Below are 17,945 nucleotides of genomic sequence, written 5' to 3' on the forward strand. Positions count from 1 at the left end.
TACCCCTGCTAGTTACTGTTACCCACTGAAGTCATGTTTCCCCATATGACCTGTGATACCCACTCAGTTGTGATAACAGATGACTTGCATCTAAAAATAATCAGATCCAGGTTTTTCCAGGCTACATGTAGCATCCTTCAATACAGGTTCTAAAGTGGAATGACTTGGAGACTGTTTCTCTTACTTTCCCTGGACAGCAATTAAGATTCATCTAGAAATAGGCAAGGGCTACAGGTAGTTCAGAGAAAATAATAATCCTGGAGATTTGTCTAAGGGAATGGTCATTCAAGAGAGAAGAGATTGAATTATCCATATCCATCTCTTGCCCAAGGATCTCTGTGCCATCAGGATCACCTTCTCAAGACAAACAACAAAGGCAAGTTCTCCTGGTCAAGCACCATGACTGGATGGAAACATGGGCTGATTTTCTAACATAACTGACAGCGACTTGAAATGGATCACAGATATTTGTGGGTGCATCTGCTAAAGGAGGAGGACAGCAGGAGGCCTGTGTACTACCTGGTAAGAGCATCATTTTAAAGTACAAATCTGGACCTACAAGGCTAGGTCCCACTGTACATCAGATCCCTGACACTGATTCTGACACAAGCCCTGACTCACAATTTGCTGTAGGCCTTCTTTATTCTGCAACAGAAAGCAAGAAAAGTTGGACATAAGGAGAGATGGATGTGCCCATCTTTGGTCCCAAGTGCATTCATTAGGCTCGTGCATGGGGAGTTAAAAACTAGTTCCTGGAAGCAGGCCATGCATGGAAAAGTACTAGCCATTTGCCTAGGATAAAGGTAGCACTGACTTTCAGTGATGCACTAGAGCTCACCTCTCACGGTTTCCTCAATCATGTGCTGTGGTGAGAGACAACCAAGAAATCTACTTCTACTTATTTATGGGACAGCTACTAACAACAGGGTCCACCAATGCCATTTCAAAGATGGGCGTGCTTTCAAGAGGGTGGGACCAATGTCTTTGTCCACACTGACTGCCATCAGGCAAATGTTTGGCAGTGTGTAAAGGCCTACCCAGCAATTCCTGTGCCGAGTTCTCTGTAACAAGTAGCATTTTACTGAAATGTACAGGTTTGTGACCGATCTCTCCTACACCTTTGGGTCGCTAGGCCAAAATGACATCACTACATGTATGTGCAGATACACACCTACATTCACGGATGCCCTCAATAAAAATCTGCCCAAGCAATTGGGACCTCCAAAGCAGAAACGCAAACAACCTCCATCCCCCCACAGCACAACCCAAATGACACATAGCCCACAAACTCAGTATGCCACTCGACTACAGCCCATAAGGCATAACAACATACCCAACACTCTAGTCACAGGTGACTCTATAGTCAGGCACACTGATATTCCATTCACCAGGTTAAACAAGGAGAAAGTTACTGCCAGCTTCTTGTCGGGTGCCAGGATCCACCACATAACGCACGCACTCAGGTCACTCCACAACACGTACAAATATGAATCTGTCATTGTCCATGTTGGTGTGAATGACCTGAGACGTACCTCCTTGGACTATATGAAGAGAGACATGGAGGAGCTGTCCGATTTTGTAGCCCAGGCAGGTATGACCCTAGCCCTGAGTAGCACCCTGCAATCACCTAGAATGATACCACAGTACAAGGACAAAATGATTGACTTCAACAATTGGCTAAGCTTCTGGTGTCATTCTAAGGGGATCCAGTATCTGTCTGCCTGGGATGACATGATCAACAGACCATGATGCTTTGCCAGAGATGGCTTGCACCTGTCGCCCTTGGGATTCCGGATACTGGCCAAGGCTCTTGCCACCCCTACAGTGCCTTTTTTAGGCAAGGTCCAAATGACAAATTCACCACCATAAGAGGTACAAGCAAGCAAAATCTGAGGGTAATGCTACTCAATGCTAGAAGTCTAAACCTCAAAATGCACTCACTCAAGGCACTCCATAAAATGGAGAACATAGACATCTGTGCAGTGGCAGAGACCTGGTTCAAGGCACCAGAGAGCACCCCTACATTACCAGACTATAATTCATACCACACCTTTCGGCCACCTAACCTGAAACGAAACACTAAAGGCAGAGACGTGTCCATATTCATTAAGGATATCCACACCTCCAGGCTAGTTGCTCAGCATAATGCATCAGAGATTATCCAAGTGCAACTAACTCTGGGCAAGACCGCAATCCAAATTATAGCTTGCTACAGATCCCCCCACCATGCCCCAGGATTCCCACTCTATTTCTTAATTCACTGGAAAATATTAGGGTACAACCTAACACCCTAATAATGGGTGATTTCAACTACCCCACCATTAACTGGGAAAACTACACATGTACCAACTCTTTTGCTCAACGTTTTCTGGAATTCATAAATTCCAATGCCTTGGATCAACTTATCCACACCCCCACCAGGGGCAGCAATATCCTAGACCTGGTTATTACCAACATGGGCAACTGGTGTTCCACACCAGAGGTCAATTTCTCGTTGGTCAGATCCGACCACAAGCTAATCACCCTAGACATCCACATCCCGCCCCCACCCCCCATTAGGGAAACCACTGTAAAAACTCTCTCCAAAGCCAACTTCACGCTTAAGACAGAAGTGGCAAACTTCACGACATCCATGCAGACGGACAATAGAGGTACGACTGCTGAATCCTACACAAATGCACTTTAAAAGCACTTACACTAGTGCGTGGATCGTGCAATCCCTAACAGAACCAAGATGCTATCTTCCAAAAAAAGTAAGCCAATCTCGTGGTCCCCTGCCACAAACTCTACAACAGAAGAAACTGTTGCAAAAAAGAATAAAATCCCATGATTGGAGGAACTCCCTGGTCAGCCTCAGAAAAAAGCTGAGATCCCTCATAAAATCCTCCAAAGCTAGTTACGAAAATAAAATCACCACTGATTCTAAAGACAACCACAAAGCATTCTATAGCTATGTCAAGAATCTCAATGGCAACACTCAGATCTGCTCTGAGTTGCAGCACAATGGTACTAAATATACAGATCCAACTGATATTGCCAACATCCTAGCAGATAGGTTCAATGCTAACTTTACCCCCTCTCACCCCCCTAAAGGGCCCATCTCTATATCGGAAGAATGCAGGGTTCCTGTAATTACGGCTGCGCAGGTAAAAACTACACTCTCCAAAGCCAAGAACACAGCATCCATGGGACCTGACAACATTCCAGGCTGCGTTCTACACGAACTACAAAATGAACTGGCACCCCACCTAAGTACCATGTTCAATCATAGCCTTACCTCAGGCTTTGTGCCTATTGAATGGCACACAGTGACGGTCATCCCACCACAAAGGGGTAGCCACCACGGACCCCGGGAACTACCACCCTATTAGCCTGATGAGCCTGGTCTGCAAGGCTATGGAACGTATCATCATGGAACTTATAAACAATGACATTGGCAATCTCCAGACTCTGCAGCCCACCCAGTTCGGGTTTGTAAAGGGCAGATCATGTCTCCTAAACCTGACAGACTTCTTTGAAGCGGTCACCAAAGCCGTAGATGAGGGTAAGGTGGTTCACACAGCCTATCTAGATCTTGCCAAGGCTTTTGACACCATCCCCCAACTCTGGAATTATAGATAAACTCACTAAACCAGGTATAAATCCCTGTGTCACAAGATGGGTTGTCAACTGGCCCACTGACAGAACCCACACTGTTAAAGTAGCAGACTCCAAATTCAACTTCAGACCAGTGACAAGTGGAGTACCACAGGGTTCAGTCCTGGGTCCTCTCCTGTTTGGTATTTACTTCTCTGAACTACAGGCTAACACAGAAGGTCTTGCTAAGGAAGTTCGCAGATGACTGCAAACTAGGAGCCATAATCAAAACTCCTAACAATGTGGACATCCTACAGAAGAGCCACACTGAGACAGATGTGTGGTGTCAAAACCACGGCCTCAAGCTCAATGCCAAAAAGTGCATTGTCATCCCTTTTGGTAAAAACTCTGTACCCATGAACTACCACATAGGCGGTAGTCTACTTAACACCGAAAGTGTGATAAGTGACCTTGGGACACAGGTGGACAGTAGTCTCTCTTTTGATAATCACATCGCCACAGTACTCAGAAAATCCTTCTACGTGGCACACCTCATCACAAAAGATTTCTCATCCAGGAAAAAAGAGGTCATTGTTCCCCTCTACTCGTCACTCGTTAGACCCATTATAGAACACAGAGCCCCTTTTGGTATGTACCTTACAAGACATCTACAACAACTGGAAAGACCACAGAAATACCTCACAAAGAGGATTACCAGCCTCAAACAGATGCCTTAAGCAAACAGTCTCAAAAAACTCCAGCTTTACTCCGTCGCATATCGCCTACTCAGAGGCAATCTCTGCCTAACATACAAAGCTATGTCAAACCCAAAGCTGTTGGACATGCTCCACTTAAAGAAATCCCAATCCCTCCGAGAAACACGCTCTAGAAACCAAAACTTTGTCACAACAATAAACAGAACATGCTGGAGGGATAGATTTCTGTCCCAGAGACTTCCCATACTCTGGAAAAAACTACCTATCTATATCAAACAAAGCTTCTCATTAGCACTCTTCAAGAAAAATCATGATGATTGGATGTGAGATAGGAAATTCACCCCAGGGATCACTTCTGTGGCTCTGTTCGACAGGGGCACAGGAAAATAATTTTCTTGGGTGGCAAAAGCTAGGGTACCTTTTTTTGGCTAGGCTTATATACACCCTAGGGCCAATAGCCTAGTACCTACCTATGAACTAAGGTGGTGGTGCTTCATGCTGTACTCTTACACCAAGCAGTACAGGTAGTTTCGCTGTAGGTCCTGGTTCATGACCTAGCAGCCACATGAACACCTTTATAGCTCAAATTCCTAGGCAATGAACAATGGAACTGCTCTACAACAACCTTTTGGACTAAGATTCAAACTGTCCATGACACAGAAAAGAACAAAGAATTTGCAAGGGATAGGCACCCTCCCGTAATCAGGTGAGCAACATTACAGCATGCCCTGAGTAAAGGCTGCAAGTGCTCCCTGACCACAGGATTTTTAAAGCTTAAGATTCATGATTTTAAAGAGAGCCAGCATAAAACAAGTGGTTACAAGTCTAGCATTTTCCATCAGCTGTTACTATAGCTATCCATTTAAATGGCTGGACTACCAACATATGATCTAAAAACTGAACAGTCCAAAAATAAGAATAAATAGCTGTTTTTGCAGCTATAACCAAGAGGATCTGGCTAATAGCTCTAGTGGCTATTACAGATTTAATCAAAGGGAAATGCTAAATAGCCCGAACAGCTATTATTACAACTTAATTCTAAGAAGATATTACTGCCAAAAAGATGTGGCTAATAGCCTGTACCACAGCTAAAGTTTGAAAGATCTGGCAAAAGGGACCAACACCTCTTATAACAGCTTCCACCAGTTGCTGGCTCAAAACGTAACTCCCAAAAGCTGCTATATTAATTAAAACCATCAAAAGGATCCTGTGTAAGGCTCCAGCAGCCTAGCAACAGTCATTTGCTTTCAAGCCTATCCTAACCTCAGCTTAGTCTATTTAGTCCTGATGTAAACTCGAACAGGCTAACTTTCGGTTATTGGGTAACATTTCCAAAAATGTGGTGACCACGAGTGTAATTAGTCCTTTCGAGCAAGGGATCTTTCAAGAAAAAAGCTGAATGACAAACTCATCTAAGAGACCCATCCAGAAGTGTGTCCCTATGCAAAAATGAAATGATTGAGTACAAAGGTGTGAAAGAGTATGGTGTCTTCCAATTTAAATTTATTGAAAGTGTGGAAACATTCAAAAATAGCACTCCAGCCTTGCCGAGATTTCCATCATGCACAGCAGAATATTAAGATAATGACCATTTCAACTTTATATTTTTCATTATTAAAACTGATATAATTCAATGTCACAACATACACCAGCCCCAATAAAGTTCAACTAGCATACAAGACACATCTGCCAATTTAAAACTACCTAGGTGATATAATTTTATACTCTAAAGTATGAAAGCTGTTATAATAAGCTGTTTTATCTCAAAGCTTTACTGTAGTTATAATGTGGCAGAGATACCACACAGTAGGTTTTTTTCAGTAGTTTTATAACTCAGTATACAGCAGCATTTATTAAACAGCCCTTCATATAACCATGGTACACATTCTGACACTCCAGTTCAGATTATCTCTTTCCTTGCCATCACACAACATACTCTTGCTTGCCAGTTTTGAAATAATCCATTCTTCCATTCACTGATTACCTGCTTAATCCAATACAGTGTCGTCGGGATCTAGAACTTATTCTGGCACTCAGTGCATATGCAGATCACAAAAATGCATCTTGAACAGGGTTCCAATTCAGCACAAGACACAAACACACACACAGTTTTACCAGGCAGAAAACCACATATGGACAGCATAAACCATCACCAATTTGCTTAACAGCAGGGAGTTCAACTCACAGTCCTTGGGCATCAAATAGCCTTAAACCAGCATGATTCTAGGTGATGGAAGCCGCAAAACTAGATCCTTAGATGGATTCCCCTCCATTCTTTTTGTTTTGGGGGTTGAGGCCTTCATCTGAGTAAGCTAGTTCTCATACAGCCCTCAGTCACTTGAGAACCTTGACCTACAACATGTCTTTGGGATGTGACAGGAAATGACAGCACCCAGTGAAAACCCATGTAGACAAAGGGACAACATGCAGACTCCAACTTGGGGCTCCCAGCCAAGAAACAAACTGGAGTACAGGGCTCTATGAGGCTGCATGACTGTATTAAAACCGTGACTGAATTTCTGTTCACTCGCCTGTAGAATATTCACAGGTGCATCTCAGCATTTGGAATTTCTAAAATGTAAATCACCAACAGAAAATAAGTATGTGGTGTGTACACACTCCACCCTCAGAGAAAGGGAATAGAAAGGAAGGTTTAACAAGAAACCACTACACCACCAGCTTAGGAAATGTGAACTAATTTACACAAAGAATGTCACACATGACAATGTCATCAACCCATACCAGATAAATATTGAGTTCATAAACGCATCTATAACAAAGACTTAAGTTTGGAAACAACAGCAGTAAACTCTTGAAGGAATCTCTGACAGAATAGGCTTTCATCTCACTAAGTGTACCCCGCAGTTCAAAGACATCTGCATAACTAATATGCACATCATACTTGGCAGGAATCTATAGTTTGAAGTACTTTTTCAGGTGAGGAAACGTATTAAATTATAGGCAACTGTGAGTTGTCGGCTGGTCTGTTAAACAGCTAGTTTTGGTAAAATAAAGAGGTACCCTAAAAGACAACCATGTTCACCCTATATAAATCTCAGCACAACACACCATCTAAGACAGTTCCTACAATTAATCACATGGGGAGAAGACAAGTACACAGTACAACAGTTCAAGATGTAAAAGGCATAATAAAGAGGGTTAACAGTCACTACAATGACAGTAAAATTCAGTACAAGGCAGCATCAGAAAAACCACCTTGGAGCATTAGGAGTAAGCCTGCAGTCAATGTTTAGTTTTACCGATGGATATCTTGTTCTCTCCTTATCTCAGAGTAGCAAGTAATCTTGTACTTGTGTAGGATTTTTTTCTATTCCTGTACAGTTTTTGTTCTTCGTGCAGTTAAACAGAAGCCCACAAAAAGAGCAGTACTGTGACAGCATGTTAGAATGCTAAGTAACTAATTTGTACAAATGTGTTCCACGGTTCTTTAAACAGGTGCAGCCAGCTGCTACTTTATGCAGCAGCTGGAAAGTCAAAAACATGAGTTTCTGAGCCCCACTGTGTAATAAAAAATTACTTATCTTAAAGATATCATCAGTTACTCACACCACTTTCGTCCCACTGTGAAATAAAAATTACTTCTCTTAAAGGAATCGTCAGTCATTCACACCATTTTCCAGTTAAAAGATTTCACTGTCAAAATCAGCATGAATGGTAACAGAATAAGCTGCTGGACTACACAATTAGGTTGATTTGTTATGTTTGCCTGCTGTAGCACCAAATGGCAATATTAATAGGTGTTACTTGACCTGTTCGAGCTCTTACCTTGCAGTGGTCATGCTGGTCTTGTAAAACAGTAAGATCCCCTCCGATGGGCATTTGCTTCTTCAGATCTTTATCTTTGAGCTTCAGCCATTCTACTAGCTCCTCCATTGAGGACAACAGTAGAGTCCACCTTTCTGCATTTGCCTCCAAATGAGCCCTGTGAAAATAAGTAGAAGGTCATGTACAGCTGACAATCAACTGCTGTGGACAACACAGTTCTGAAAGTTCACAAAGTGTCAAATGCAAAACCCTTAAGGTGAAAAATGATTGAGAACATCTGTTCAACACTTACCATTACCGACACTATCACATTCTGTGAGAAGGTTAGATATCACTTTTTAGTACTCGCCAAATTCTAAATTCCGATAGCTGTAATCCTGAAGCACTTGCAAGGTTTACAGCATAGCACCACAGTTAGCTCTGAGTTCAGGAAGACAACAACTTTGTTAAGTACCTTTCTGATGTACAAAAGGTGCTCTTTAACTAAATTTTTTGACCACTTTTAAGCTCTAGTGTCTTGCACTATCAGCAGCCAACAACATGCAAGAATGTCTGAAGCATTGTCACAATTTTAAAAGATGTAAAACACTTCACTGTTATACTAAGCATGACAGAGTAGAGTGACTGGCCTTCAAAGCTGTAAAACAATTTGTGCTTCTAACCTTTTTTTCTGTTACTAGTAGGAAGGATATCAGGGTAGATGAAGTTCCCTTACTGTAAAGAACCATGACAAAAGTTTCTCTGATCATAAGTCACTCAATATTAAGTTAATGAGATGGATGTCAAGATTCAACTCGAGCTTCATTTCCCTCTCAAAATTAATTTTTGTTCATCTATGTCTGGGACACACATGCATACCTTCAACCTCGTAGAGGAAAAAATCTGGACAAAGGCATAAATAATGGGGGCCCAAATTAGGAACACTTTTTAAATATTACTCTTACAAACTTAGAAAGTTGACAGAATAACAGGTCTTGCATTAACATGAATTTTTTGAAAGGTATGAAGTCTGAAACACATTTGTCTGCCATTACTTTTTTATTTGAACCATCAATGATTTGCCAGAATCAGATTTGCCACTGCGGTGGTGGTGCTGCGGTAGCATTGTGGCCTCACAGTTAGACGTTGCCCGTTCGATTCTCGGAGCGTCTTCTGTGTGGCGACATGCGTGAACGGGCATTCCTTTGTTGAAGGCTGTGCGTTAGGCCTGGCAAGCCAGCACGTAAAACTCTACTGCCAATCATTAGCGGACCGGAGTTCCGCTGTGGCGACCCCTAACTGGGAAAAGCCGAAAGACACAAACAAACAAATGATTTGCCAGAAATCCACAATGTTATGAGAAACGGACCAAAAATGTGTGTCAAAAATCTGGACATTCCGCAAAAATCTGTACAACTGAGAGGTATGCACATAAGTTGACAGTGATCGGACACCTGATCATAATTCTCTACATTTCATTACCACTAAGGCCACCATAACCATTGCTGACCCGACTTAGAAAAGAGAGGCAGGTTGTAATGTTTGGTAAAGGAGTGAACAGAAGTCCAGGTGGCAGCCTCCAGGATGTCCCTGGTGGGGACTCCTCTGAGGAACGCTGCAGAGGTGGAGGCTGCTCTGGTGGAGTGGGTGCTGACCCCTTAGGGGGAGGCTTGCCATGCTGTTTGTAGCAGAAATGGATGCAGTGTGCTATCCATTTGGAAATGGTTTGTTTGGAGATGGCTTTGCCCTCTGCCCCTGAAGCAAAGCTAACCAGCAGATGATCAGATTTTCTGAAGGGTTTAGTCCTGTCCAGATAGTATCTGAGCTGTCTGTGCACATCTAGAGAGTGCAGAATCCTTTCCACCTTGTTTTGAGGGTTAGGAAAGAAGGTGGGCAAATGGATGGATTGTTTGAGAGCCATACTGGATACCACCATGGGCATGAAGGATGGATTAGTTCTGAGGGATACCCTGTCTGCATGGAAGATGGTGAAGGGTTCCACTGCCATGAGTGCTTGCAGCTCAGACACTCTTCTGGCTGAAGTGATGGCCAGGAGGAAGGCAAGTCTTCCAGGAGAGAAATTTTAGCTCTGCAGAAGAAGCTGGTTCAAATGGAGCTAGGATAAGCTTTTCCAAGACAAAGTTAAGGTCCCAAACTGGCACCGGTGCCCTTCTGGGGGGCCTCAAGTTGTTAGCCCCTCTGAGGAACTGCTTGATCAGAGGGTGTAAAAAAAAGAGGCTGCTCAGTGGGAAAATGAGTGGAAATAGCAGAGGCATGAATTTTTATAGAGGAGAAAGAGAGACCACTGTGTAGTAGGTCAGCTAAATAATCCAGGATGAGAAGGATGGAGGGCTGTGACGTATTGGCCCCCTTAGCTTGGATCCAGGTGCAGAACCTTTTCCGTTTATCTGCATAAGACTTTCTGGTGCTAGGGCGTCTGGCCTCTTGGATAACATCCAGCACCTGTTTACTGAGGTGTCCAGATTGGTCAGAGGGTCAGGTTATAAGCCAAGCTGCCAAATTGAGTGTCTGCAATTGGGGGTGCATGAATTCCCAGTCCCTCTGGGTTAGGAGGGTGGGAATCTGAGGAAGATTCCATAGGGGCAGTGGGGGCAGGCTGCACAGCAAGGGGTAACAGTGCTGTCTGGGCCAGTCTGGGGCTATGAGAATGGTCCTTGGTTTTTCCACCCTTATCTTGATCAGTACCTTGGGAATGAGAGGGAGGGGAGGAAAGGCATAGACTGAGAGGTTTACCCAGGGAAAGACAGGGCATCTACTTTCCATGCCACGCAGTAATGCTCTATGATTCAAAATTTGCTGAGCTGATGGTTGGTGTGGAAGGCAAAGAAGTCTACCTCCAGAGTTCCCCATTTCTGAGTTATTAGTAAGAAAGTGCCTCTGTTGAGCTGCCACTCGTGGGGGTCCAACAGTTTTCTGCTTAACTGGTCTGCCAGGGAGTTAACAGAGCCTGGCAGGTATTGTGCTAACAGGTGTAGATGCATGGAAGAGGCTGTGTGCCAAAGGGTCATGGCCAGCCTGCACAGCGGGTATGAGTGAGTCCCTCCCTGCTTGTTGATGTACCACATCACTGTGGTGTTGTCTGTTTTGATCAGGAGAACCCCTGGAGAGAGAAGGGGTTTAAAAGCTATCAAGGCCTGCTGCACAGCCATCATCTTTTAGACTGATGTGCAGGGAGGAGTTGCTGGGGGTTCCATTGGCCCTGTATGCACCTGCCATCCAGGTGTGCACCCCAAGTGTAGTCTGATGCATCTGTGGTGAGGGTCTGGGCGGCGGGGTGTGGCGAGAAGGGCAGTCCTTTGTTGTGGTAGCAGGATGTTGCCCAACAAAGAAATTCCTTCCTCAGGCAATGAATGATAGGTAAAAGAATTTCTATATCTTGAGAGTGTTGACACCAAAGGTTCTTTGGGTACCATTGAAGTTTCCTCATATGCAGTCTGGCATATGGAATAAGGAGTATGCAAGATGCCATGAACCCCAGGGCTTGCAGGATTTCTCTTGCAGAAAGCTGGCGCATGGTGGCCAGTTCAGAGAAGTAAGCAGTCAGGAAACTATGTTTCTCTGCTGTTAGGCATGCCATCTGGGATGCTACGTCCAGACTTGCTCCCAGGAAGATTATCCTCTTGGTGGGTACCTGCTTGGATTTCTTTTTGTTGATTGTGTACCCTAAGGAGGTTAGAAGGTCCTTTACAAAGGCCAGGTCTTTGAGCAGCTTTCCCTGGCTGTCTGCTTGAATAAGGCAGTCGTCTAAGTAGGAGTAAATTTGAATATTTGTCTGCAAAGCAATGGTCGGAGCCAGGCATTTCGTGAAAACTCTGGAAGCAGTAGATAAGCCAAAGGGAAGTGCAGAGAACTGAAAGTGTTGAGATCCTGCCCTGAAGCGAAGATATTTTCTGCAGGACTCCCTGATGGGAATGTGGAGGTAGGCCTCTTTTAGATCCAGGGAGACTAGCCAAGCATCCTTGGACAGCATGGGTAGCAGCTGCTGGAGGGTGAGCATTTTGAATTTTGGGATCACCAGGAAGGTGTTTAGAATGGATAGATAGAGGATGGGGTGCCAGGTGCCCTCTTTTATGGGTATCAGAAAAAGTCTGGAGTAGAATCCTTGGCCTATCTGCTCTACAGGAATGTGTTCTACTGCTCCCAAGAAGAGTAGGGTATGGATTTGAGTTTGAGCCTCTGCCCACTGATTTGGTGGTAGATCTGAGAACCCTTTTTGGGTTGGAAGGGTGTGGAAAGAGAATTTGTACCCCTGAGACACAATGTTCAGAACCCATTGGTCCTTGGTAATGGTAGCCCAGGTGCTTGAGTGAAAGGAGAGTTTTCCTCCTAGAAGTAGGATGGTGGGCAGAGGCGAGGAAGGGAGGGGGGGAGTTATTGTGAGTTTTTACCATAAGGGGGTGGCTTAGAACTCCCTAGTTTTGAAGGCAGTCCACTGCTTAGATCTCTGCAACCCATTGGACTGCTCTCTAGGAGGTCTGTTTCCACGGGACCTAGGCTGGCCTGGTTTACTAGATGCAGGAAAGGACCAGTGTTTGGAAGGAAAATGCCTGCTGAACCTAGGGCCTGTACCTGTAAGAAATCTTTAACAGTCTGCACAGATTTTGCTTTTTCTTCCATCTTTTTTAACATCTCTTTTGCTTTAGTATCAAATAAGTTATCTTTGTGCAAGGATGCATCCAACAGTTTTGATTTGACATGGTCTGGCAGGGGTTGTTCCTTAAGCCATGCATGTCTTCTAATGACAGATCCAGTGACTGCTGCCCTGCAAGAAGCTTCTAGGGTGTCAAAACCGCAGTGTAAAGTGTGTTTAGTTACTTGACCAGCAGAGTGCATTAATTCCCGTAAATCTTTAGATTCTGCCCATGCAGGAAAGGAGACATTTTTTGTTTAAGGAGTTCCAAGGAATGTTGCTGATATTTAAGTATTTGGAACTGACAATTTAGTGCCCAGATAGCAAGAGTAGCTGAGGTGTATACGTTTTTACCCCATCTGTCCAGTGCTCTGGAATCCCTGTCTGAGGGGGGTGGGATTCTTAGCTTTAGTAGCTTTAACCCCTTATGGGCCTTGAGTAATGACCTCAGGGTCCGCTGTTGGGTTTTTAAGAGAGATATTTGTGAGAGTCAGGGACTCTGTAGTACCTGTCTGGCTTTCTGGGAGCAGGAGGGAAGGCATCTGGAGTCGAGCTGGATTCAAGGAAGACATCACCCACCACATCTAGGACTGGGGGGAGATGGCTAAGGGCCTGTGTTGTGGAAGGTCCAGGAACTCTCTGAGTCTATTTTTTAGACTGTGGGTAGTCTTGACTCTCCCATTTGAAATACTCCCTTAAAGTATGCAGGGGTTCCCCAAGGGAAAAATCCTCTGGGGGAAGAGGCTGAAGGAATAGATTGCTCTGCATCAGAATCCTCATATGTAGAGAGGGTTTGCATGTCTTCATAGTCAGATGCATCAGATTCATCTGACTCTTGTTCAGACAAAACTTCTGGAGACAGATCTCTTTTTCTTTTTAAGGGAGTGGCTTGGCTTCCCCTAATCAGCATGATAAGGTCTTCTGCCATGCTAAGCATTTGTGACTGAGGCAAGGGAGCAGGTGCCAAAGAATGGCTGGAAGTCAGTTTCTTGCAGGTGGCTCGAAGCTTGGGCCTAAGGAACTCGATTGTTTTAGAGAGAACGGTAATCGTGAAAGAAGACGTAGGTTTATGTCTGGATTCGGTATTGCGAAGGACTTCCTTGGAAGCAAGTGTCTGCAAAGCAGCCCCGGACCCATCCAAGGTAGGGATGACCGCAGGATCCTTAGACGAAGAAGAGTTCTGTGGCATACTGGACTCGGAAAGGGTCTCGGTAGAGGCCTGAGAATTAACTGAAGCAGGCATCAGGGACTGCGAAAGTGCCTCACTGAATTCCGGAAGACTGATGACTAGCTTGGCGGAAGTGTCGTCGGAAGGTTTAGTCCTGTGCAGTCTGTCTCTGTCTTTATGTTTTGGAAGATCTGCGGTCGGATGGCTTACGGAAGCCATATCGGAATGTGAGGACTGTAAATGGAAATATCTGGCTACAATAGGGGCCCGACGATTAATAGTTCTGGCGTTAAAGCACAGACCCGACAACGAAGGATGTCGTGGTCTGGGCCTAGACAAGTGACGCAGTAGGAGTGGAAGTCCCAGTGTGGTATTTGCTTTCCTCAGGTGAGACAGTTATTAACTTTTTCTGACATCGGTTAGTGCAAGAAAAAAGAATCCCCAACGGGGTACTTAGCTTTCGAAGACTACAACTTCAATTCGGAAACGAAACTCAGGTAGTGGCCGACCGGCTCTCATGCGAACTACTTCTGCTTTGGGCTCCACGGCAAGAAAGACTAATGTAATGGCGTCAGCTGTCTTCCTTTATACCACTGACGACCTGACGTCAGTCTACAAGTGACAGCAACTGACGCAGAAATACTAAGTCTCTGGTATTTAGGTCGGCCGAGGGCTACCCCAGCAGGTAACCCAAAAGTGATAACTGCAACAGTGAAACACGAAGAACATCTCCTTCCACAGTTCTAGATGTCACAGGCTGTACACCTGTCCATGTGGTAAGCTCAAATTGCCATAGGCAGGAGGAAAATTTGTCAATATCTATCTTGGCGAAAACTAGGTACAACTCATCAGTCCGCACATCATTATTATGAAGGTAAACTCAGACGACTTGTTGTCTTCTATGGAAAAAGGACACGCTGAAATGATACCACTATAGGTGCAGACATTCAGTGTGAAACAAGGAAGAGAGAACTGACACCGATAGAAAAAAAAGTATGATTTTCTTTGGTCATGACTTCTTTTCTAAGGAGTGGTAAAGAAAAGACTTAACATATTAAATATGCCATATGCAGCACTTGTAGTGTTGGGTCCATGCCTCAACACCTTCAGCATGTGTCTAGGCAAATACCATGAACACAGAGATGCATGCGTTCATGTAAACAGTCCCAGAATTAGCACAACAGGAGTGGACACTGAAGCTTTGAGAGTGTGCTGCACAAATATACATATGCACTCCTTAATATTTTCAGTGAATGTAGCTGAAGGTATGTAATATGCTAAAACTTCCTATTTTATCATATGTATATGGCACCATAGCAAAACAAGTTAGGTACACAACTACAGAAACTAACTTTTTGAGAGCATTTCTTGACAAAAAAAAATCTGTCAGGCAGCCTTCCCATTTAAGCTTCCTAGTGTTACAGATGAAGAAATGCCCTAGAAAATGGTAGGCCTACTTCTCCTGTGTTTTGTCCCACCACAATCCCAGAAAGAAGCTGATGAAAGTGATCCAAGGAAGACCCTAACAAAAATCAGTCTGGTGGTATACAGTATTACGGCTAGGAGTCTGGCAGTTAGCTTAAGACTATGAGCTGTTAAGAGCTGCTTCTTGTAGTTTAGGGTTTGATACCCTCAGTCTCCATTTGCCAACTGTGTGACTCAAAATAAGTTATTTATCTAGCTCTCTGAAGCAATGGTCTCCTGAACCACATCCCAAGTAACTCACCTATCAACCTAACCCAAGAGATCACTGAATATCTCACTGCATGGAGCAAGGAACACTGATGAATAAAATAATTCTCTCAAAGAAGTGAAAATATGATAACCACTTGCATCATAACTGCTATTTCTGAAGTAATCTCATCAAGTTTTTATTGCTTTCTGTCCAGCTCACTTCCTAGCAGAAGCAAAAGGTGGGGCAGAGATTATTTTACCAAAAAGTTTGCTAGAAAAACTTTAGTTACATTACATGACTAGGGTGAATTCCTGACCGGGTAGCAGCAGAACAGCTGTCGAAACAGAAGCTTTTGAAGCACACAGACTGCTACACCTCTGCTGGAATGACACTGTGGGGGGGGGGGGGGGGGCAGGAAGAGAGAGAGAGAAGCTTCTTCCCAAGCATGTCATTGGAGTTCCTATTATCAAACTAACATAATGCTTAACATTAAGTTGTCTTCTCTGTCTTGGACATTTATAAAAACAACTGTTCTTTGTAGTGCAAGGAAAATAAAAAGCAGTAGAAAACACAAGAGAAATGGGCCTACAATTTCCGAGAGCTTTTTTAAAAACAAAAGTTATAAAGGCCTCTCACCTCCCTGTCTGCCTTTTAAGGTGGAAAGAAATGGTACATTAATTCATTGGTTCAGAGGGTAAACGCTGAAACCATTTGAACCAAAAACATTTATAGTTAGTTTAATGCTGTTGCAACCTTACTCCTATATATAAAGGAGATAAAATCTGACCATATTGGAGAGCCTGACACTCCTAATGCCACATATACTATATGACAGCTACTAGGGCAGTGCTGTCCCAAGCACAAGAATTCCATTCTACAAAAGGACAAAAACAAGAGTTTCACACTCCAGCACAAAGGCCAAATCAAACCAGGAACCATCTGTACTGGGTGGTTCGTAGTACAAAAATATTCTTCAGAAACATGTGGAGGCAAAGAGTGAGCTTCATTATTTCTAGCAATGACTTAGAACAGACTAAAAAGACACAAGGTGGTTGGTGACTATAAAATAATTCATCCCCACCTCAAGTGCTGAAAATAAGTACTCTGAGATAAAACTCATCCTGATAAAGAAAGGATCCATCAAGTGTGGTGGTCTGGGGCTCATGAGTGACATGAAAATCCATCTCTAGACTTCCAAATCAAACAAAGCTTTCAAAATGTATGTATTATAACTTTCTTACAGACTCTCCAAATCTGGTAAATTCAAAGTTACTATTAGAGAAAGGTGGTTGTGAGGGCAACCCCACCCCATGAGAGAAATAAAGTTCCATCTGATTTGCTGTTTAACTGAAGGGATGTTGACGTATGGGTCCAAGATGCCAATAACCATAATTTGAATCAATGCCTTTAGAGTACTGCCTGTAAGTCAGTACATTTCCTTATGAAAGGATACATTGGTCTGAGAGATGACATTTTGTGGCTAACACATCCCACACTATGACACTTTTCACACAGAGGAACCTGTGATCGTAGAACCTAGATTAGACATGCCAAAAACCTGTCTAGGGCTACTTTGGTTCATAAGTCACAAGTGCAGCCCAAGAGATTTAAGACAGGCATGCACCAGAGAAATAAGAAATGTTACCCAACCTGCAAAAGGTCTTCCTATTGTACAGCTGACGTGATTTCCTTTTCTTATCTCTTCACTACTGCACATTCTCAAAATCACTGCATCTCTTGTGCTTAAGGTAGGAGGCCTCTACTCAGTGTATGCTGTTGTGTTACATGCCACAATAAAAGGCAGCATTCCCCACCTTGGCTCCCTAGTTTAACCAATAGTCAAAGGAACAAGCATAACCTGAAAGAAAAAAAAAACTGAATAATGTAAAATGATACTTTTGCCGAACCTAAAGGAAAATCCATCCAGACATGTGGAATACAATATCATGACTTTGAAGGTGTTTCTCTCCAATGGATTCTGCCCCAGAAAGAAAACAAAGATGAGCAAACTGAATGAAGAGCAGTTCTGAAAGCACTTATGGGAGAAAGTACATGTTAGTAGTTCAAAGGGACACTCTATCCTTATGAAAAATTAACTGATAAAACCGTTTAGTTTAGAGATCCGGCATTCTTAACAAATGGCCACCACCAAAAATATCAGAGTCTTCAAAAGCCTGTAATCCTGAAGTTTAAGTCCCAAGAAGGAGAATGACTCCTTCAGTGGCTGGCAAAGATAAATAAACATTTTAACTGCTTAACCTGCCAGTGTTTGGGTCGCGGATCTTTCCACAAGGTCCTGATGAGCAGAGATATCAAAAACATACATATAAATTAAAGAACTCCAGACCCATCTCAAACAGAAGGCAAAATTAGGTCAGGATGCCAGTTGCATGG

General features: G+C 43.6%; 1 protein-coding gene across 4 annotated transcripts in view; it reads right to left on the reverse strand.

The window, feature by feature from the left end:
* The window catches only part of UTRN (utrophin), a 4,744,936-nt gene that overhangs the window by 1,318,563 nt on the left and 3,408,428 nt on the right, over positions 1–17,945 (reverse strand). For all 4 annotated transcript variants that reach the window (XM_044069601.1, XM_044069592.1, XM_044069610.1 and 1 more), the window contains one exon: positions 8,079–8,235. In XM_044069601.1, the coding sequence (XP_043925536.1) occupies positions 8,079–8,235 (157 nt within the window). The remainder of the gene's footprint in view (positions 1–8,078; positions 8,236–17,945) is intronic.

The sequence above is a fragment of the Protopterus annectens genome, chromosome 1.part0, assembly GCF_019279795.1.
Source record: "Protopterus annectens isolate FY-2018-M chromosome 1.part0, PAN1.0, whole genome shotgun sequence".
NCBI lineage: Eukaryota > Metazoa > Chordata > Ceratodontiformes > Protopteridae > Protopterus > Protopterus annectens.